At 58.0% G+C, this 19,899-nt stretch overlaps 9 protein-coding genes across 11 annotated transcripts, besides 14 other annotated features; 5 read left to right on the top strand and 4 right to left on the bottom strand.

The window, feature by feature from the left end:
- Window positions 1–177: 177 nt before the first annotated feature.
- Window positions 178–194: a tandem repeat.
- Window positions 195–218: 24 nt separating this feature from the next.
- Window positions 219–252: a tandem repeat.
- Window positions 253–271: 19 nt separating this feature from the next.
- On the bottom strand, window positions 272–3,046 carry EKO05_0009116 (AP-3 complex subunit beta; the record flags this gene model as incomplete). Its single annotated transcript, XM_038942006.2, has 3 exons — window positions 272–2,578; window positions 2,731–2,876; window positions 3,007–3,046. The coding sequence occupies 3 exons, from the start codon at window positions 3,044–3,046 to the stop codon at window positions 272–274; spliced, it is 2,493 nt and encodes an 830-aa protein (XP_038795724.2).
- Window positions 292–380: a tandem repeat.
- Window positions 2,631–2,692: a tandem repeat.
- Window positions 2,699–2,723: a tandem repeat.
- A 149-nt stretch (window positions 3,047–3,195) lies between the features above and the next one.
- Window positions 3,196–3,337: a tandem repeat.
- Window positions 3,338–3,441: 104 nt separating this feature from the next.
- Window positions 3,442–3,533: a tandem repeat.
- A 42-nt stretch (window positions 3,534–3,575) lies between these two features.
- Window positions 3,576–3,617: a tandem repeat.
- A 41-nt stretch (window positions 3,618–3,658) lies between these two features.
- EKO05_0009117 (uncharacterized protein) lies at window positions 3,659–4,393 on the top strand (the record flags this gene model as incomplete). The annotated part of the gene is made up of 1 exon (XM_038941871.2): window positions 3,659–4,393. One exon carries the CDS (start codon window positions 3,659–3,661, stop codon window positions 4,391–4,393), a length of 735 nt encoding a protein of 244 aa, XP_038795725.2.
- Window positions 4,394–4,485: 92 nt separating this feature from the next.
- Window positions 4,486–4,592: a tandem repeat.
- Window positions 4,593–4,733: 141 nt separating this feature from the next.
- On the bottom strand, window positions 4,734–5,498 carry EKO05_0009118 (rho GDP dissociation inhibitor; the record flags this gene model as incomplete). The annotated part of the gene is made up of 4 exons (XM_038942020.1): window positions 4,734–4,867; window positions 4,921–4,969; window positions 5,022–5,341; window positions 5,408–5,498. The coding sequence occupies 4 exons, from the start codon at window positions 5,496–5,498 to the stop codon at window positions 4,734–4,736; spliced, it is 594 nt and encodes a 197-aa protein (XP_038795726.1).
- Window positions 5,499–6,909: 1,411 nt separating this feature from the next.
- On the top strand, window positions 6,910–8,391 carry EKO05_0009119 (uncharacterized protein; the record flags this gene model as incomplete). Its single annotated transcript, XM_038942066.2, has 5 exons — window positions 6,910–6,976; window positions 7,034–7,239; window positions 7,294–7,456; window positions 7,523–8,312; window positions 8,364–8,391. The coding sequence occupies 5 exons, from the start codon at window positions 6,910–6,912 to the stop codon at window positions 8,389–8,391; spliced, it is 1,254 nt and encodes a 417-aa protein (XP_038795727.2).
- A 17-nt stretch (window positions 8,392–8,408) lies between these two features.
- Window positions 8,409–8,452: a tandem repeat.
- A 482-nt stretch (window positions 8,453–8,934) lies between these two features.
- On the bottom strand, window positions 8,935–9,564 carry EKO05_0009120 (uncharacterized protein; the record flags this gene model as incomplete). 2 transcript variants are annotated; one of them, XM_059637467.1, is made up of 2 exons in its annotated part: window positions 8,935–9,476; window positions 9,531–9,564. In XM_059637467.1, the coding sequence occupies 2 exons, from the start codon at window positions 9,562–9,564 to the stop codon at window positions 8,935–8,937; spliced, it is 576 nt and encodes a 191-aa protein (XP_059493450.1). The 2 variants fall into 2 exon arrangements, with proteins under 2 accessions (XP_059493450.1, XP_038795728.1); XM_038946700.1 differs by having other exon boundaries at window positions 8,935–9,564.
- Window positions 8,965–9,025: a tandem repeat.
- Window positions 9,284–9,326: a tandem repeat.
- Window positions 9,565–10,679: 1,115 nt separating the features above from the next.
- EKO05_0009121 (uncharacterized protein) lies at window positions 10,680–12,939 on the top strand (the record flags this gene model as incomplete). Its single annotated transcript, XM_038941857.1, has 3 exons — window positions 10,680–11,120; window positions 11,168–11,761; window positions 11,812–12,939. The coding sequence occupies 3 exons, from the start codon at window positions 10,680–10,682 to the stop codon at window positions 12,937–12,939; spliced, it is 2,163 nt and encodes a 720-aa protein (XP_038795729.1).
- Window positions 12,940–13,451: 512 nt separating this feature from the next.
- Window positions 13,452–13,824, bottom strand: EKO05_0009122 (SUMO protein smt3; the record flags this gene model as incomplete). Its single annotated transcript, XM_038942107.1, has 2 exons — window positions 13,452–13,514; window positions 13,597–13,824. 2 exons carry the CDS (start codon window positions 13,822–13,824, stop codon window positions 13,452–13,454), a joined length of 291 nt encoding a protein of 96 aa, XP_038795730.1.
- A 530-nt stretch (window positions 13,825–14,354) lies between these two features.
- Window positions 14,355–14,877, top strand: EKO05_0009123 (Cx9C motif-containing protein 4, mitochondrial; the record flags this gene model as incomplete). The annotated part of the gene is made up of 5 exons (XM_059637468.1): window positions 14,355–14,357; window positions 14,415–14,478; window positions 14,525–14,571; window positions 14,693–14,784; window positions 14,841–14,877. The coding sequence occupies 5 exons, from the start codon at window positions 14,355–14,357 to the stop codon at window positions 14,875–14,877; spliced, it is 243 nt and encodes an 80-aa protein (XP_059493451.1).
- Window positions 14,878–15,655: 778 nt separating this feature from the next.
- Window positions 15,656–18,879, top strand: EKO05_0009124 (Nucleoporin nup84; the record flags this gene model as incomplete). 2 transcript variants are annotated; one of them, XM_059637470.1, is made up of 4 exons in its annotated part: window positions 15,656–15,700; window positions 15,768–17,985; window positions 18,033–18,369; window positions 18,432–18,879. In XM_059637470.1, the coding sequence occupies 4 exons, from the start codon at window positions 15,656–15,658 to the stop codon at window positions 18,877–18,879; spliced, it is 3,048 nt and encodes a 1,015-aa protein (XP_059493453.1). The 2 variants fall into 2 exon arrangements, with proteins under 2 accessions (XP_059493453.1, XP_059493452.1); XM_059637469.1 differs by having other exon boundaries at window positions 18,033–18,879.
- Window positions 18,880–19,055: 176 nt separating this feature from the next.
- Window positions 19,056–19,083: a tandem repeat.
- A 36-nt stretch (window positions 19,084–19,119) lies between these two features.
- Window positions 19,120–19,136: a tandem repeat.
- Window positions 19,137–19,899: the final 763 nt, after the last annotated feature.

Here is a 19,899-nt window from a genome sequence, read left to right on the forward strand (position 1 = left end):
TCCTTCCATCCAACAACCAATCCGCCGTGTGCTCGGAATCGATGTCTCCCTGTGTACATTCCGTTCAGCTCGGCGAGGTTCTGGTTTGCTCGCTGGAGTTTGCTCCAACACAGGATCTGCTTGCATGGTGCATGGACTAGGACAAGCTGGGAGAAGGGAGATGATGATTGCAGCTAATTTTTTTTTTTTTTTTTCATTCTCGAGACGATGCATGCATGATTGTCTCGAATTGAATTGAATGAATTAAATCGAGTCAAATCTACTTTCTGCTCTACTTGACGAGTCTGGCGTTCTCATCTCCACTCTCACTCTCACTCTCCGTCTCGTACTCGCTCTCCTCGTCGCTTTCGTCTTCATCTTCATCATCATCCGTCTCTTCGCTCCCGCTGGACTCGGCTAGCCAGTCATCGAGCGTCTTTTCCTTGTGCGCCGGCTTCTCGACCGCGCTGCCGACGCCGTTCGGGCTCCTGTACGACGCGATCGTCTCGGGCATGCGCACCCTTCCGCTGTCGACGTGGGCCGCAGCATCCAGCCGCTCGCTCGCCGACATGTTCTTTGCGACTTCGTACGCGGAAACGTAGGTTTCCTTGATTGCTTCGTCGCGCAGGGCCGCGTCGGGCTCTCTCCCAGCCTTGACCCATGGCGGCAAGTCTTCGTATCCGCGCAAGCCGCCCACGCCGCCTTCGTCGCCAATGACGAGCGAGGCGCTGCCGAGGACGTAGTTTTTGCGCGTCTCCGAGGGCGAAGGGATGTGTGGGACGGGCTTGGGCGCGAGGAGGAGCAGCGAGGCGAGTTGAGTGCTCGAGGGGGAGGAAAGGAGGGATTTGTACAAGCGGGCTCGATCGCGCAGGTCGTAGGATGTGTCGTAGCGGGTCAGGGCGAGGATGTAGTTGTATAGCGCTTCGACCTGATGCGGTGACTCTTTCTGCTCGGGTTCGAGAGGCGGAGGGTTCTCGAGGTGCGCGTCGCGGAAGCCGCCATCGTCTTCCTGATAGTTGTCTAGTAGAGAGGCGCTCGACTCGGGGGCTTCTTCTTGCGTCGTAGGAGACGGTGGGGGATTGGCGTGCAGGTGGTGGATGTACACTTTGGCAGCTAGGAGCATGATTTGCAGCTTCGCGGGTTCGGCTTCGTCGGCGAAGCCTTTTGCTAGAATGCGTAGAACGTCTGCGGCTATGTTGTTTTCCGGATCCAGACCGGCGAACTCGCCTACGAGCCAGATTATGCTTGCACGTGCCTGGGGGCTGGTTGCTGCGTCGAGGTGCTTCGCCAATCGCACTACGGTTGTACGGTGAGCGTCTGGATTGCGCTGAATCAAGTGTCGAATGACGTCGAGAGATTCGGCCACTAGGTGGGCGTCTGCGGAGCCGATATGCTTGAGAAGTAGTCTTAGGCACCGTGCTGATGTTTGCGGGCTTGTGGCAGGACTTTGCGAACATCTGCCTATCGCGCGGACAGACTCCTTAACAAGGGCAGGATCCAGACTGCCAGAGTGTGAGAAGTGACTGAGCTCGGCCAGTATCAAACTCTGCAGCCTGGGTTGCGCGTGCGGGAAGATCAGTGTAAGCAGCTCCAGCTTTAACCGCCAGATGTGTGGAGCATCCGTGGAGCGCACAAGGAAGTGCGTGTAGTACTTGACAAACGGTTCCGGGTGCGTCAAGCAGACTTGGACAACGTTGTAAAGGGCAATGTGTTGAATGTCGCTGGGTGATCGCAGAAGAGACACCAAAGGCCCAATGGCCAGGGAAACGTAATCAGGCGTGCCCAGGTAGAGATATGTCCTCGCGACTGCAATCACGACTGCAGCGTTGCGTGACTGCAGAAGAGACAAGCAATTCTTCAGCAAAAGCTCGAGGTCGGGGTCGAGTACAGCCACTTGCTCGAAATCCTCCTGCTCGTCCTCTTCCTCGTCTTCACTCTGGCTATCGTAGAAGCCTCTCGTAGGCTTTGTTGGGTTGGCATTCGTGCGCGTGTTCGCTGAAGCCTTCTTGACATTCTTGGTCCGCCTGGGGAAGCATTTGCGCGCATACACCATCATGAGCTGCAAGGTGGCTAATTGGCCCCACTCGTCCATGTCTGCCAGTTTGCGTACCAGGGCGCGGTAGTGTGGATGTATCAAGTCCAGGCGATCTGGGCAAATGTCCAGGAAGGCAGCGACGGCTGCGCCTGTGACGAAGTAGTGCTTGTCGGCCAAGAGGGTCGAGAGGTATTCGAGGAGCTGGGGCACCGTGTTTGGATCCAGGCTGTAGCACTTTGGTATTGCCAGGGCGGCTGCTCTCCGGACGTAGGGCGACATGTCTCCGGCCCCACGCTTGATGGCCAGGCTTACAATCTGGCTGATGACGGGCACGCGTATGCCGGACATGACGCGCAGGGCCAGGGCGCGCAGCTGGGGGTTCTGGTCCGTGAGCGACTTCTGGATCGTGTTGATGGAGAGGAGGGCCGTGTCTGGCTCATGTTCGGCGTGCTGGAGGAGGTAGATGTAGACGAGCTTCTTGACGGGCAGCGAGGGCGATGCGACGTTTTTGATTACGTGGGAGAAGAAGGGCAGGGTCTGCGAGTGCGGCTGGCGGTAGGACATCTAGAGGCGCCATGGTCAGCAAGCGGAGGACGGCGGTGGTGTGTTGGGTGCTCGCAGTCCGCAGTCCGCAGTCCGCAGTCCGCAGTTCGCAGTTCGCAGTTCGCAGTTCGCAGTGCAGCAGGCGGGGCGGGGCGGGGCGGGGCGGAGCGTACCGTGACGACCCTGCGCAGGCCCTCGAGGACATCGCGCTCGGAGCGGCTGTCGAGCAGCTTCTTGAGCTGGCCCGAGGGCAGCATGCGCGTCGGCGCCTTGCGGGCATTGCTGGCCTCGCGGGCGGCTTCGAGGGTGAGGTCGCGGGCTGTGGAGAGGGACCAGTGAGCAAAGTTGGACGGATGCATGGCAGCCAGCAGTCGGGCGCGCGCTGGACGAGGTGCCGAGCAGATGTGCAGGGCTGGCAGGAGAAACAGCAGCAGAGGAGGCGCACATACCAGTCTCCAGCAAGCTCGAGATACGACTGATCGACTCCATGGCGGCCAGCTACGCCCCGAAAGCGCTTCGGTCCGCTTCTGAACAGGGCGCGGGGGGGGAGACGCGCGGGCTCAGCCTCCAGGACGGCAGCGGCTACGCGGAGTCGGGCAAGGGGACGCCGCGGCGGACAGGCGTGTGAAGGGGTGGATTGTGCCAGTGTGCCAGTGTGCCAGTGTGCCAGTGAGCCAGTGAGCCAGTGAGTCAGTGAGCCAGTGTGCCAGTGGGTCAGTGTGCCAGTGTGTCAGTGTGCCAGTGTACCAGTAGGTCAGCGTGCCAGTGTGCCAGCGTGCCTGCGTGCATGAGCAGGAGGTGTCATGCAACCGCCAGGTCGCTCGGAGCGGGGCGCGGGGAAGTCTGATGCCTCTTCCCACTGGCCCGTCACCACTGGGCCTCGGACCGCACGCCACGACAAGCCACCGCAAGCCACCGCAAGCCACCGCAAGCCACCGCAAGCCACCGCAAGCCACCGCAAGCCACCGCAAGCCACGCACCAACTGCCCTGCCAGCCCGGCTGCGGTACTTGCAACTTGGCAGGCAGGTAGGCAAGCATGCATGCACGCATGACAGGCAGCCGCTCGCCCAAAGCTTGCTGCTGCTGAGCCGTCCGCCGAGATGCCCTTTGGGCCCACCGTCCTCCACCCACTGACCCTCCCGGCCCTGCTCGACTACCTTCTCAGCACCCAGGCTGCCGCCTTCTCCCCTACCACCCTCGTCGTCTGCTCCGACCAACCCGCCTTTCTCGACGACCTCGCACGTTCCTCGGCGCACCAGCAAGCTCCAACGGATCAGGACGGCAGTCTCCAGCAACTGCTCACCCCCACGCTCCACAATCTCTCCGCGACTCAACATGTCAAACTGGCTTTCTGCCCCTCGGTCCAGGCATTGCTTGCCTACCTGACCGCATACGATCGACCCGCCCATGTCCACGCCGAGGAGAGCGCGGGGAGGGACAGGCTGGTACTCGTGAACCCTCTGGCTTTGCACAAATCAACGCCCTCCTTCTCCGCACAGGGTCTGTCGAGGACCTTTGCAGCGGCTGTGGAAGCGGCCCTGAGGACTGGCGCCATGCTGCTCCTCGTCGAGTGTGAGCGCAGACGAGACGGTCGCGCTGACCGTGTAGCCGAGGACGCGCCTGTGCCAGGTGGCGAGGAGGAGAATCCTGCCGCGGCCGAGCAACAGCCCCCATGGGACCAGGACGTCTCCCTCCTGAACCTCTCGGCACGCAGGTTCGGTTCGGGCGCAGGGGAGCGCGCATGGACCGGCCGGACAGTCAAGGCGAAAAGCATCGCCGCGAGATGGTTCCACTTCCAGCATCTTGCTGGCCGCACAAAGGAAGAGCCTGAATGAGCGCTGCCTCGAACAGAAGGGCGCAGTCTCGAAATGTCAGACTGTCTTGTTTCGCTATGCTATGGAGTGCCGCTTCATGTCCAATCTGAGAGATCAACACGCATCAACACGCATCAACACGCATCAACACGCATCAACACGCATCAACACGCATCAACACGCATCAACACGCATCAACACGCATCAACATGCATCAACATGCGAGTCGTCGAGCGTCGTCAACCATCAACTCGTTACTCAGAGGGAGCCCCCCTTGATATCCACCACTTCGCCCAGACCCCATCCCATGCCAGCCAAGTGGCCAGCCACTTTTGGTTCAACTGTCGCAAATACCAAGCGCTCATTTCCAGTCCTTCTTGATGTCAAATGACCACTTGAATTGCAGGTGGACCTGGTTGTCGTCGTCGACAAACTTGGAGAGAGCCGTGTAGTGGCCGCGACCGAGCATGCCAGAGGGAGCCGTCTCCGGCTCGACTGGGAAGCAGGTTAGATCAAGTCGAGGCCTGCGCATGGTACCTGTTACTTACACTTCTTCTCGTAGACGGGCTTCTCTTCTGTGCTGGGTCCGTAGGAGCCCTGTCAAGACTGTCAGTGCCTCTGCTTGTTTACAGCAAGGCTTGCCGCCTACCATCATCTCCTGCATCTTGTTGCTGACGCCCATGCGTGTGACCTTCTGCAGGTATTTCAGGCCTGCCAGGATCTCGTGCTGGACCTTGAACTGCGCCTTCATGCGGAACGTAGCCCCCTCCTTGATGGTGAATGGCTTGTTCTCGAGCGCCTCGAGCGCACCAGGTGACTTCAGGTCGATGATGATGTCAGGGCGGCCCTCCACCTCGAGACCGAGCGAGTAGATGATGCACTTGCGGGGGTCGTTGGGGTCGGAGATGTCCTTGCCCTGACCGAGACCGAGGGAAGCTTTCCACTTGTTGAGCGCCTCATCGTCCTGGTCTGCAGCACGTCGTGTCAGCGATTGCGGTGCTGGGTGCGCTGGACGCACAATCTGGCGTCACCTACCCAGCTTCTGGTACTCATCGAGCGTCTTCTTCTCACCGACCTTGAAGCCCTCCGTCTGCTCTGCGTGCAGATCGTCGTTGTGGTCGGCCATGGCTGCTGTGTAACAACGGGTGGGGGTGTCTCGGTAGGCAACGGTGTGTTTCTGGAGAGCGTTGGATTTGTGGAGAGAGTCGAGTGCGTTGCTGGTGCTCGAGCGGCGAGCCTCGACCTGGTGGGGCATGCAGCATCATTCACCGCCAGTCAGGGTCCATTGGCTCAAGCCCCTGGCTGGAATACGACGCGGACCTATCCTCGTTTCACATGTCGGCCTTGTTTGCACCGGCTCTCTGCTGCTCGTTGAAATCAACATCAGTGCGAAAGAATGTCTTCAGATGGGCAAGGCAAGCTTCATCGTGCTGTTGAGAAGAACGTGACATTCCATGCTCAGGCCCAGGAGCACCCCACGTGTTCCATCGTCCAGTCAAAGAACCCTTGCAAACAGCCCAATCCATGTGACATGCACCTTCAGGTTGCACAGTACACACTACGCACGCTGTGCCGACGTTCATGCTGCAAGACACAGAACAGCGGCTAGCCTCGACTGCTTTTGCCCTAAATAATACTGGGTTCTTGGTTCTTGCGAGAACACCGGTGAGCAGTACATGGGACGCTCCACACGGTGAAAGGTTCCCGTCCACGCCTCTGCTCTCAGTTTCACATTCTGCTACACCGTTCAGAAAGTCGCAGAGCATGGCTGGCGCTGTGGTCTCTGTAGCTTGTTGTTTACACGCCAGCGCGCGCTACTAGCATTGGTAGCGGTGGTATGGTGTCTTGGAGCTTCTGCGACAGTTCCAGAAGGACAGAGAGGCTCAGGACTGAGCGGCTGGCCTCTTCGCAATCCTAGGGTCGGAGACTTCGGCAGAGCTTGTTGCAGGGAAACGGAATCTTTGCAGAGAACAGCTACGCACAGGGCGAGCAGCGATAGTTTTGCTGCTTTGCAAAGCCAAACGCGCGAGTCGTCTGATTGGCGACGGCTACTCACCGTGTCATCGACAACAGCACTGATTCGGCGATGGACTGCGTTTCGAGCTCCCAGTGTCCAATCGGCATGGCTAGAGCAATTGCAATGCTCGAAATGGGCAGCCAGGACATTTCTACGAACGCGATGAGGTATGGTCCGGGGAATCCAGCCACCGTGGACTAGCGCGCATCGCAGGGACACCTCGTTCGCTCCTTCCTCCTACTTTCTCCCACCCGCGTCGGAAATCCCTCCAGCACAAGCAATAACGTCAACGCGCGCGCAGCTTCACTTCACCTTCACCAGGTCGCGCCCAAGCTTTCTTCACCCGTGCCACTTGATTGTGCCTCAGTCTTGGTTACTTCGCGTCAGCGACAAGCTCTTCTTCCGCGGTTCGCGCGCACGTTACGTCGTCCTCACGCTACAGCTTTCACCGCGACCACGCCGCGCTGCGCGCCTCGCTTCCAACTCTACGCTACCCGTGCCACCCTTCATACCCACGACCATGACTTCAACGCGTCCGCTTCCCGAGCGCATGAACCCGCTCCTCGAGCCGACCGATAGCACGGCCAGTATGTACACAGGCGCATCGCACCCATTGCGCGACAGAAGCTAACAGCGCCTTGCAGTCGAGATCCTCATTGAGAGGCGCCGCCTGGGCCAGACGAATCTCGGAACCAAGACTGGCGCCACCGGCCTGACGAGCGCAACAAAGCCGCAGAACAGCGGCATGTTCGACTACGCGCATCTGCGCGTGCCGCTCCCCAAGGACCTCTCGGGCTCGGAAATCTTCATGCCCGGCCCCAGCGGATACCCAGTATCCTACTTCTTAATGGTACGAGGATGATTTACCGACGTAGCGCAAGCGTTGGACTAACAGGATGGGCAGCGACGCAGCAGCGATGGCTACATCAGCGCGACCGGAATGTTCAAGGCTGCATTCCCCTGGGCTACGCTCGCTGAGGAAGAGACCGAGCGCCGCTACCAGAAGACGTTCCCCTCGGCAGGCCCTGATGAGGTCGCCGGCAGCGTCTGGATCGCGCCAGAGGAGGGTGAGTGGCTATCCCGCGAACGCCGCCCTCAAACAAGCGCGCATCGCTAATTTCCCTTTCTTGCAGCACTCTCACTAGCTGACGAGTACTCGATGCGCCACTGGCTCCTGGCATTGCTCGACAACGAGCCAATCGAGAAGGGCGCAAAGGATAAGCACAGTGTGCACGTCCAGGCGCCTCCCAAGTTCGATCTGCGAAAAGCCCAAAACGTGAAGCTCCCACCGCACACCGCGGTCCGCTCGACCCGCGCACGATCCACGAGGAGTGTTTCGCCCAGCAAGTTGGCTACGCCGAGCCGCAAGATGGCAACCCCTCGCAAGTCACGCGCCACCCGCGGTCGTTCCGAGGCCATGAGGGCCGAGGAGATCTTCCAGAGCACCGCGACCGAGTCGCCATCGTCTGCTTTGGTATCAAATGGCTTCAAACAGTCAGACTCGGTTGCTTCGGCAGTAAATGGCGACGTCAAGGAGGCGCAGGAAGGCGAGGTCAAGTCGGAGACGGTGCGCATTGAGGTCAAGGAGACAGTCGAGCAGAAGGGCGATTCCGAAGTCACAACGACAAACGTCCAGATCGACGTGCCAGCGTCACACCCGGAGCTCCGCGAGCCCGAGGATCCCACCAAGATGATTGAGGAGGCCAAGCGCATGGTCGAAGAGGCACGAGAGCTGGACGCTGGCGCATCGAGCGCGCCCCAGTCGTCGAAGCGAAAGGTGGAGGAGGTTCTCGATGCCGAGGACCTTGAGCTCGAGCGACCTGCCAAGCTTACCAAGAAGCTGTACACCACAGAGCAGAAGCTCACAAAGGAAAAGGTCACAAGAAGAGCACTTGTCGGGCTTACCGTCATGGCAGCGCTTGGGTAAGCACACGTACAAACGACGACTGCAAAACACGAGCTAACGTTTCCCAGCACGGCTATCCAGTACTTTGCGGTATAGTCGCGATGCGCAGCGCATCTCCTTTCTTCTCTGACGGTCGGCTCTCTCTCTCTCTCTGTCTGCATTACTAGTGTTGGATCATTCAGTATTCTCCCACAGAATCTCTCGTCTACTGTTCGACCCCCCCCCCCCCTTCCCCCCTTTCCATCGACCTCCGATCTACCTGGTTGCAGATAAGCTCGAGTTTCCCCGATGTTCTGTTTATTTTTGGCGTTTGCATGTCTGTCTGTATGGGTTGGGCGGTTGCACGCTCGTTTTCTGTACAGGTGTGGGCCGGTGGGCGACCCCCGTGGATCGGAGATGGAGTAGTGTACGTTAATCGAAATTTCTCTCGCCATCCGCTTGTTTGGTCAGGAGCGGCATGCATAGCAACCCCCCACACCGCTCTAGCATTCGGTGGGGAAACATGCATGCATGATGAGATGCCGCCCCGTGTGTGTTTTACATTCTTAGAGCACAGTCTATATATATATACACAGGTTCCACCGGCGTGCCGTGCCAGGCAAACATGCACACAGGCCCATACGGCGTGTCGTGCATCGCTCAATCATCCCAAACGGCCTTCTTGCGCGCCTCCCTCTCCTCCCCCTCGCGCCTCTCGCGCTCGCGCTCCTCAGCCCGCCGCTTCCTCTCCTGATCCCGCACCGCGCGGTCAAACTCGCGCTCCTCGTCTGTCCGCCGCGGGGCCCGCACGCCCAGCGCGCCGGCTATCAGTCGCCCGGCCACGGCTGTCGTCTTCTCTGGCCGCTTGTCCAGACTCCCCCCGCCCACGCCGCTGTCGCCGCGGCTGCGGTTTGCGCCGAGAGGCGTGTTTTCCGGAAAGTCAAAGGGCACGGGCGAGGCGGGTGTTGGCGGTGGGGGGTGGGGAGGTTGCGCTGTGTTGTCGTCGTGCGTGCTGGTGCTGGTGCTGGTGCTGGTGCTGGTGCTGGTGCTGGAGGGAGCAGGAGCGGTGGATTCTGTCTCCGTGTCCGAGCCGGACGACTCGAGATCCCAGCTGTCGGCCACCGGCTTGGATTTCGGCTTGTGCAGCGGCTTTTGCGGGACCGTGGTGCTGAGCTTCAGGTGGGACAGTGTGGTTGCGATTTCTGTGCGGGCTTTGTTGGTGGTGTGATACTGGACTGTCTGCTGCGAGTACTTACCTGTCTCGCTGGGGGTTTTGCGGACGGCGGCCATGTTTGCGAGGGTTGGCGTGTTGGCGTGAAGCGTCGTGTGCAGCAAGCAATTTATATTCGATTTACAGCTCGGGGGTTTTGCGGGGAAGGGGTCCGTCTCGGTCTCGGTTGTGGGGACGGTAGCGTTGAGGATTCAGCCCCAGGTATCACAAGTGAGATATTCAAATCAATTGAAGAAGGGCAGCGAGTGTTTTTGTATCCCTGAGCAAGAAGCAAGGAAGAGGCAGTGTGCTAGGCCGCATGCACATTTGCAGCTGGATGTGAAACGGCCTCTGCCCACGACGACATCCCGAGCAACCCGCGCAGGCATCTCGTTCTCGCTCGTGTCCCCCTGTGCACGCATAGAAATTGTGGGAAGAGGTGCGCGTCATCCCAAGCGTCGCCTGTCGTCTAAAAACGTCAGATCGATGCCGCTTGCTGCCAGGGTCCCGCTGTTTCCGATACTCTCCGCGGCCTTCTAGACTGTGGCTCCGAGTGAATTTAGAACACTTGGCGGTCTGGTTGCTGCATTGGGACGGCGGTGGGTGAGGCGCATTGCAAATAGGGCAGAAGACCAGGGCGCGTTGCGCGTTCCTGCATCACCAGGGTGGGCCAGGTCGGTGGAGGGAAGATGCGTTGGCGGGCGATTAGTTTGTGTGGTTCGAACTTCTGTGTGGTTCGAGAACTTCTGTGCTGTCGACGCCGTGCACGTCAGGTCCATGATGAGGGGCTGTGCAGCCTAGGGCTCATCAGCAAGACTGCCACTTCGTCATTTTCATCGCGAGGAGCTCGACGATGCTCAAACGACAAGACCGGCAATGCTGTCTGCATCAAACGTCGTGCTTCAATGCACATGAGCAGTATGAAGCCTGAGGCCACTCTGAATGGCGTCGACTATGAGGGGCCACACGGCCGGTTACATGCATGCAAGTAGCCGTCGGCTATGCTCAGAGCTCTACCTCCGGCCCAAAACTACAACTCTCCCTCAAAGTCCTTGAAGCGTTGTAACAAGGCCTTGGAAGCTCAATTGAGCGTCGTGACATACACACGAGCTGTACTGCTGTCCCAAGACGCCTGTCTGCTTCTCGGTTTTCCTGCCATCTTTCTCGGCCATCGCTGGAAGCTCGAGACTGCGTCATGATCTCTCGACACACAAGCTGCCTGAGCAGCAAAGCGCTGAGCTCACAATGCCTCAGCCGCCGCGTCCCTTGGGCTGCTTTCTCCACGACATCTGCACGCAATGGCTACGATGACACCATTCAGAATCTCAAGATCGGCTCCCATACCCGCGTCATGTTCCAGGGTTTCACAGGCAAGCTCGCTACAGCCAATGCAAAAGAGTCCATGGAGTGGGGCACCAACGTCGTTGGTGGTGTGAAGCCTGGAGGCTCGGGTGAGCACCTCGGACTTCCAGTGCTCCCTTCTGTGCGGAAGGCTATGGAGGAGCTGAAGCCAGATGCGACGGGCATCTATGTCGCAGCACACCAGGCTCCGGCTGCTATCGAGGAAGCCATCGAGGCTGAAGTGCCGCTCATTGTTGCTGTCGCTGAACACATCCCGGTCCACGATGTCATGAGGGTAGGCAAACAAGACATCGGTTCAAGGTATGTGCTAAGTCGCGCCAGATACACTCCATGCTGAAGTCGCAATCCAAATCGCGATTGGTCGGTGCAAACGCACCAGGCATAATATCAGCAATCGGTCGGTGCAGAATAGGATTCCAGCCTCTGCCTACCTTTTCGCCAGGGCACATCGGTGTCATAGCGAAGTCAGGTACACTCTCATACGAGACTGTAGGCTCCCTTACAAGAGCTGGCCTGGGTCAGAGTCTGTGCATTGGCATGGGTGGCGACGTCATTGCAGGGACGAACTTTGTGGATGTATTGAAAGTCTTCGAGACGGACGATGATACCCAAGCAATCATTCTTGTTGGTGAGCTTGGTGGCACCAACGAAGAAGAGGCTGCGGACTGGATCAAGGATTACAACAAGCGTGTTTTCAACCCCAAGCCGATCGCTGCTTGCATTGGTGGCTTCCAAGCGAAACCTGGCAAAGTCACTGGTCACGCTGGAGCGTGGACTGGTCTTGGAGAGGGCACATCGGAAGTCAAGTACAGGGCTCTCGAGGCCGCTGGTGTCACCATGGTCGACCACCCAGCCAAGTTTGGAGGTGTGATGAAAGACATTCTTTCAAAATCCGGTCGCAGCGTGAGGAAGATTGTAAGTAGTCAGCCACGGCTCTGCACACAGTCGTACTGACAAAGAACCAGGAGCAATCAGCAGCCCAAGCACGTCGAGGGTACCACACATCGGCACGGCGACCAGTTCTTGACTCAGCACAATCACCTGCTTTGCAACAGAAACGCCCACTGCACCTTTCGGCCGATCAAAACGTCAAAATCCTCAAGAAGTACAACATCGACGTAGTGTCGAACCCAGATGATCAACAATCGAGTCACTACATTGGCATATCACCACACCGCGTCAACCGCTCCCCATCCATCATCGCCGCTCCCACAGCAAATCCAGATCAACTACACCAGCGAGTGCGGAGATTTCCGTTCGACTATCGAAAAGGGCCATCTCCCCAAGCCATCAACGAAGCAATGGCATGGCTTCAACTCGACGCCGCACCACCCAAAGCCAAAGCGCAGACGGCCGAGCTCATCTCGAACCTATGGAAGCTGTACACCGAGAAAGAAGCCATTGACGCTCACGTCGCCCTCTCCCTCAATCCAACCAAAGACGAGATCCAAGTCTACAGCCCGTACCTATTCTTCGACGACGCCGCCTACCGCTCCAACAAACGACAAGCCGACCTCCACGAGCAGCGCGACAAGCTCTCCCAAACCGAGCTAGAAGCCGAAGAAAACGGCATTGTCTACATCCCGCTTGACACGCCGCAGCCAGACAGCCGCCTACAAGCGAGCACCCAAACACCCCCCCAATCCTCGAGCCTAACCCCAGGCGAACCGCGCAATCTAGTCGGCACCCTCGTCAACGGCGCAGGACTCGCCATGAACACAAACGACGTGCTGCACCTGCGCCTCTCCTTGCCCCCCTACTCAACCGCGAATGCAAACTTCCTCGACACAGGCGGCAAAGCGACGTCGCAGACGATCAAGACGTCGTTCAAGCTGATCCTGTCCGATCCGCGCGTTTCCGTCGTCTTCGTCAACATCTTCGGCGGGCTGACGCTGGCGGATATGATTGCCGAGGGCATCATCCTTGCGTTCAAGGAGGTGGGCGTCGATAAGCCGGTTGTGGTGAGGTTGAGGGGCACGAATGAGGACAAGGGGCGCAAGGTGCTCGAGGCTGCTCATCTGCCCATCCATGCGTTTGACGATTTCGAGGAGGCGGTCAAGAAGGTTGGGGAGCTGGCTAATGGAGGGACGTGAGGCTGTTGGGGTTGAGGTCGTGCATTGGCGCGCGTTGATGATGTAGATGCTAGTATGCGCTTGCAATCAGAATACATGTGTTGCAGACGAGGCGCTCTGTTTGCTGCTTCTGAATGGCCACGTCCTGGACATGCGTGATCCAGGTGGGAGGCCAGGCCTGTTCGCACCAAAAGGACTTGGCAAGTCGTTCACGGCGGTGTGCAAGGGAGCTTGGGCTGGACATAAGTAAATCGATACTGCGGCATCTGAGGTTTGTTCGAGGACTATATGCAAGCACGATCGGCGTCGCTCCACGCGAGCCTAATGATCCCATAACGCCAAGTCCCGAATCGTTCAGGTCATAACTAAGAAGCCATCTGAGTACCACCTTCGCCGGCGCTAAAAACATTATCTTCGCCAAAGTCTCCAAGCCACATGATTGTATGTGGTGTCGAACGTAGGTCGGCGAGGATGGGTGGCTGCGCTTGGGTAGTGTGGTGTTAGCTAGCTCGTTGCGTTAACGGCGTCAACGACTACCAGCTGCCACCAATCTGCTCCTGATGCACCTCAAGGGTGTCACCGTCCTGCATGTCAAGCTGCCCTGGCGTTAGCTTTGATTTTCGATGGACGTGCAGCCCTAGGTGGATTCTCTAAGCCGCTGCGACCGAAGGTACGTACTGTGTCCGGGTTGTCCGTCGGCCCAACACGCGTGCCCTCGAACAAGAATCGCACACTCGAGATGTTCTTGCCCTGGCGATCGCAGAAAGCATTCATGAGCTTGCCGAGCTGGGTTGTACGCTTGATCTTGAAGAAGACCTCATTGTTGTTGTCGGTGACCTTGATGTTGAGGTGCTCAGACGGGCCAGCATCCTCAGGCTTCTGCGCGGGTGAACCGTTGTCAGACATGATGATTGTGCGCGGGCGTGATGTGAGTGGAATGGAGCGCGAGCGTGCGGTGGTTGGCGGGTTTCGAGCGGCGCAATGCTATTTCAGGTGCGTCAGTGGGCGTTCGAAGCGGCAGAAGTGGAGAGAAAGGTTGTCGAGCGGCGGGGAACTACCTTTATATGTCACGGAGGTAACCGTATGACCGACAGCAGGTTCCAAGATGCGTCAGGTGATAAAAAAAAACTTGGTGAATGTGCGCAGACGCGTCAAGCTGCTGCAGAGTACCGGTGGCGAAATCGTTTCAGCAAGAGAGACTGGGACGAGCGAGCTGCTGTCACGAAGAAGTGAGGTGGGCGACGAATAGTGGGGCGCCTTCCACAAGCGCTAGCCATTCTGACCAACCGAAGTCACCCTCACCTTCACTCTCAGCTTTCCTGCCTGAAGAGCGTTGAAATACAGTAATACAAGGTTGATTCTGAACGCTTCGACTTGTATACGTCGCGACCGAGAGTACTGGATCGTTCAAAGACGTACCATTCAGGCAATTCATCATGGTATGGTTATGATGTCACTCAACGCTATGTCTTCATCAAAACTCACCGTTGGAACAGGGAGAGATTGAGAAGGACTTGAAACAGGATCCGCCGTGTCATTCAAGAGCATGCGCCATTCAAAGTGCGTTGTCGCTTCTCTTCTGAGGATTCTCTAACTAAACGAACAGATTGCATACAGAAGAACAACTTTGATGAAGGAAAATGTCGAAAAGAGGTACGCGCCACGGCACCCTTTCTTGTTGCGAAAAACGCAGATTCTTTAAGAGCCTCAGTGCATACACCATAACCGGTCTTTCGTTACTTGCGAATCTGTAGGATGTGCTGATATATAGCAGGTCGATGCTCTGTACGAGTGCTGCAATGCCTTTTACAAAGTGAGAGGCGACGACGCAAGATGTGTTACATGCCCAAAACCTGATCTGTTAAGGTATGTTTGTCACAAAAGCAATACAGCAATATACTGACTATCTCTCCTACGGATAGAATCAAGATGAAGCAGCGCGCCCAAGGTATATCATAGCCCTTCATGACCAGGATAAAGCGTAAAGCAACAGAGCGTTGCATTGGATAGACGAATAATGTATCAACATGTGTAGTATAGCACAGCAGAATTTATACAATTTCTGCCACGCAGTCTCTTACGAGACCCAACTCACGCTGCAGGAAAGCTGGATGCCAGTGCGCGGTCCTCGATTCTCGGAGGCGGTCAAAGCAAATTCGCTTGAATATTGGGAGCTGATGAGCAGACAGATGAGTACAGTGTGCTTTGCCCACATCAGACGGTTGTCTCAGAACCGCTGAAGACCTCCAAGCTCTTTCATCAAGGCAAGAACCGACATTGAAAGCTTGCGGCAATACGCTTCCGCTTTCAAAAAGCCGACAGAAGGCGTAATAGGATGTCATACCTCCCTTTTCTTATCCACCACTCCGCGAGGAAGGTCGGTGGGTTCACTGGGAAGCATATTTTCTCTAAGACTATCCCGAGCACCCAACGATAATTGAATAAGCGTTGAGCGACTCTATGAAGGGAAGTCTATGTTAAAAACATTGATAGAGAGCAAAAAGCCGGACGAGTTGCAGATTTTTGTAGTCGCGTTAGCGCGCCAAGCAGAAACGCGGCGCTCGGGCGTTAACCTCACTGGAAACATGGAGCAACGCGACTGTTTTGTGCATCTTCGATTGCAGCTTCAACCACAGCCAGCGCTTTTGAGCGCCCGAAATCGAACCTGCTTTTGCCCCTGCCGGTGCTAATTCAGTCCATGTGAAGAACGACATAGCGAGTTCATCCATCTCCCGCCATGGCTCCCTTTTCTTTCGCGCGTCAGGCGCAACCTGCAGCTCAGGTACGTATTCAAGCTTCGAGCTCTTTGCATTACTGCAGGGCCACTTCTAATGAAGTACGACTCGCAGTCCAACGGCACCGCTTCGTCTCTGTTCGGCAACCCACGCGCGGCCAACGGCGCATCTCCCAGCGATCCTCTCCAACCTTTGCGCGCAATGGCCGACCGTGTAGGCAAAGAGGTGGAAAAGTTCGCGGAGCGAGTTGATCACTGGCACACATACGGAAAGGATAACGCCGCTATCAAACACCAGGCAACGGTCAAGATGGTGGGACACTTCAGGGACGTCGCAGAATCGCAAGTAAACGAATTGAAGCGCACCAGTGGTGCAGAGAACCAGGGCGCGTTGAACAAGAGTACACGACGTCGCGTACAAAACATGGGAGAAGGTTCAGTTCAGGGTTCGTTTGCACAATCTTTCCAATCGATTGTGCCATCCGTCGAATCTAGCACCCCGCTCGATTCTGCAAGCGTACAGGAGCTGCGACAATGGCAGGCTGAGCTGGCGACATGGGACCTCCTCTGCATCATCATCGATCACTACCACCCTGAACCCGGCAAAGACGTTGAAGCAGCGAAGCGAGCGCAACTGGAGACGGCTGGCGGCGACAAGCGTTACAGTCCAAACAGCGAGATCTGGGATAGGTTTCTGTTAGAAGACGACCAGGCAAAGGAGAAGGATCTCATTCTGCGTTGGCTTGAGCAGACCGCTCAAGACAGCGAGAGCGATATCGAGTCGATCACTGCGGTGCTGGAAGAAAAGTCTGGCAAGGGCGCAAACACTTGGACAAGCGGATGGCTGGACACCAAATCCAGAATCAAGCAGGCGAAGCGCATGGAGGGCTCAGACCAACCTTTGAAGCCCGAGTCCACAAACCTGAAGACTGCGGATCGATCACAACAGCTGGTGACGCAGCTGGACCCTGACGCGCCGTCGCGGCAGAAGCGCGTGCTCGAGAGGTCGGACGAATTTTACGAGAAAGCTCTCTGGTTGGTTTGCTACGAGATGATGCGTCGTGGTGTTCCGTGGAAGGAGATCTGCGAGTGGGCACTGGAGAGGAACGAGGCGTGGCGCGGTGTGAGCATAGGCGCAGCATACGAGTCGTACACCCCTGGCAGCCCGAACGTCGCTGGCGAGACAGTCGGATACCTGTTCCGACGAATGTGTTTCTATGCCGCGCAAGGCACCCGACTACCGTACGAGGGCGCTGTGTATGGCCTGCTGAGCGGAGATGTGGACAAAGTCCGGGAAGTTGCTCGTACCTGGGACGATCACCTATACGCACACTACAACGCCCTGCTACTGTCTCGATTTGACTCCTACCTGCAACGACAGCATCCGAGCCGAGTGACGCAGAGCCTGAGCCAAAGGTTTGTGTTCCACGATGCCGTTGCCAACATTGGGAATTGGTCCAACTCTCCCAGGGCGGTCATCAGCGCCTTGAAGCAGCACAAAGCCTCGTCAACGCTGGCAACCGCACCAGTCAAGCTTATCCAGGGCGCCTTGATCGGTCGAACATTGGAGGAGCTTGTCCATATGGTCGGCATCGCACTGGCCGACATGCTGCAGGACGATGAACGAGCTGGCAACCTCATGGTCCACCCCGACTCGCCGGAGAGTGGTCGAGGGCCAAAACCGGCGTCTGGACAGCGAGCCGTTGCAGTGGATGGATGCTACCAGACGCTTGCTGGGGATCCACACGCTTTCCGCATCCTGGTACACGTTCTCATCGCAGTCCGAGGAGGTATGGGCCTGCTGAAGACGGAAAATCTGCCCCAAAGGCTGGCCATGGATAACGTGATCGCTGGCTATATCGAGCTCCTGCGCCTTAGCAAGCGCATCCAGTTGATTCCCCTCTATGCAGCGCAACTACCGGAAGCACGGCAATACTACTGTCTGGCACGGGTGCTTCCTGACATCAAGAACCGCGACGAGCAACAGAACTGCATAGCTCTGCTGGAGTCGTACGGAGTCGACACGGTCGAGGTGGTTTCTCAAAGTTTCACGCTTGCCTTCAACCATAGTGGCTTCATCCACTTTGACGAGGAAGGAAGCTCTGTGATTACGCAGCCCATCAAGCGCTTCCCGATGCTTCAGCCGACAGACGCGACGGATCAGAAGCAGAGGCTTCTGTGGCCGGGCGTACGGATCAGGCCCGAGTTTGACGGGCGTGAGCTGGAGTCCAAGGACGAGGGCATCATCGACGCAGTTTATTGGTACAACTATCTCAGTACCGAGGACGAGGAGACATTCGAGCACCTGAAGAACGCACTGACGATTTTCCTCCGTACGTATACTGTGCGTGGCGATGAAGGCTTGTGCTAATGAGGATAGTCAACGGCCGCCTCGGCGCTGCGGAGAAGATGGTCGAGGAGGTCAATGTCGAGTCGCTCTCTCTGTCACGGACTGAGGCACTCTGCGGATATCCCTTTGACTTCAACGCGGACGGCGCCGAAGTGCAAGACGAGCGCCTGTTGCACGCCCATCGCGAGACGCTGTCGCGCGAAGCTCGAAGCAGACTGCCCGTAGCGCGACTGCCTGATGCTGAGCAGCATGCGCAGATTGTGTACCGCCTGCGGGAGCGCAGCGCACCCTACTACGACCTGCAGCAGATAGTGCGCATCGTCGCCATGTTCCGGGCGTGGCGTATAGAGGAGCAGAAGCTCATCAAGTAGGTTTTCAAAAGAAAAGAAAGAAAAAAGGGAAAAAAATAAATTCGCTAACGCCTCGCAGCACGCGCAACCAAGCCAAGGTGAACACGAAGGAAATCAAAGAAATCCTCGACAACATGACCAACGTCTTCGACAACCTGATTCCGTCGCTGGGCGAGACCCATGCAGCCGACACGCGGGACACGATGGACCTGAAGCGGGCGTACGTACCGGAGATGATGATCACGTACCTGTCGGTGCTGCAGTCGGCGTCGTTCCTGCTGAACCGCGAGACGGCGCTCAAAGCGATGGAAGTGGCGACGCTCGTCGCGGACCCGGGCAGCGCGTGGCTGCAGTCGCTGTTCCTGGAGACGGGGCGCATGAGCGAGCTGGTGGCGACGCTGGCGCAGGTGAGCAAGGCGATGCTGCATCTGAATGAGCACGAGGGCAGGAAGAAGGAGACGAAGAAGCGCGGGAGCAAGGGCGAGACGTTGAGGATCTGGGATTTGAATGCCAGCACCAGGGTGTAGACTCGATGTAGAATTCCATCGTCACCGCTCATGTCATCATGATGGGTATTTGTTTGTTATTTTCCTGCCGCACGAGAAAGAAGACCGCGGTGTTTGCACAGCGTCTCCACGGCACGGCTGGCTCGTGCACGAGGAGCGGCTCCCGGGCCGATGGCACATCACAGCAGGGTGTAGGCGCCAAGCGAGGCGAAGCGAGGCGAAGCGGCCTTTGCGCGATTTCATGTGCATCTGCCGCGCCCAGGGGGGGGGGGGGGGGGCGTATGTGGGCGGGTGAAGACTCGGGCGCTGGACAGGCAGCCGGCTGCTCTGCCAGCTACGTGGGAGTCTCCGCCTTGCCGTCCAGACAGGCGGGCTTGGGCCGTGGGGGGTAGGTACCTAGGTAACCGGCGGGCTCTGTGGACGGGGATGGGGATGGGGATGGGGGGTTCCCCAGCGCCCAACGCCGCGTGGAACCCCGCTAGTTAGCGTGCCAGCGCATGCATGGAACCGGCTCTGGCTAGGCGGGCGCCGTGGGGCTGGGCCTGGGACGGAGGCGGAGGGCAGGTGGTGGTGATGCAAGGAGGTGATGGAGGGGGAGGGGGGGGGGGGAGAGGGAGATGGCAAGAGCAAAGGACAGCGAGGGCACGGGAGGGTGTGTCTCGCTCTCGTGACTGCGGTACAGCAGAGGGAGTCGGGGTTTCGCTGGCAGTGCCGTGCGCGCGGCGGTTCGGTGGTGCGGCCTGCAAGCGCAGGGGTCTGCAAGCGGAGCCTTGGTGCGTGTTGGACGCGCTCGTCTCGCCTCGTCTCGTCTTGGACGGTGGGCGGCGGATAAGAGAGGCAGGAGGACGGGGCTCCGTCTTCCTCTTCCTCGACTGCAAGAGGTGCAGACTCCAGAGCCAGGCGAGTGGACTAGAGGCCGCGGCGGCCTGTCTCCCTGCACGCATTCCCCCGTCGCGTCGCCCATCGGCCGCGCTTGTTGCTCCACCACGGTACCGGATTGCCCGCGTGGTCCGTGGGCGGTCCTGCACGAAACACTCGTGC

The sequence above is a fragment of the Ascochyta rabiei genome, chromosome 16, assembly GCF_004011695.2.
Source record: "Ascochyta rabiei chromosome 16, complete sequence".
Classification (NCBI taxonomy): Eukaryota; Fungi; Ascomycota; class Dothideomycetes; order Pleosporales; family Didymellaceae; genus Ascochyta; species Ascochyta rabiei.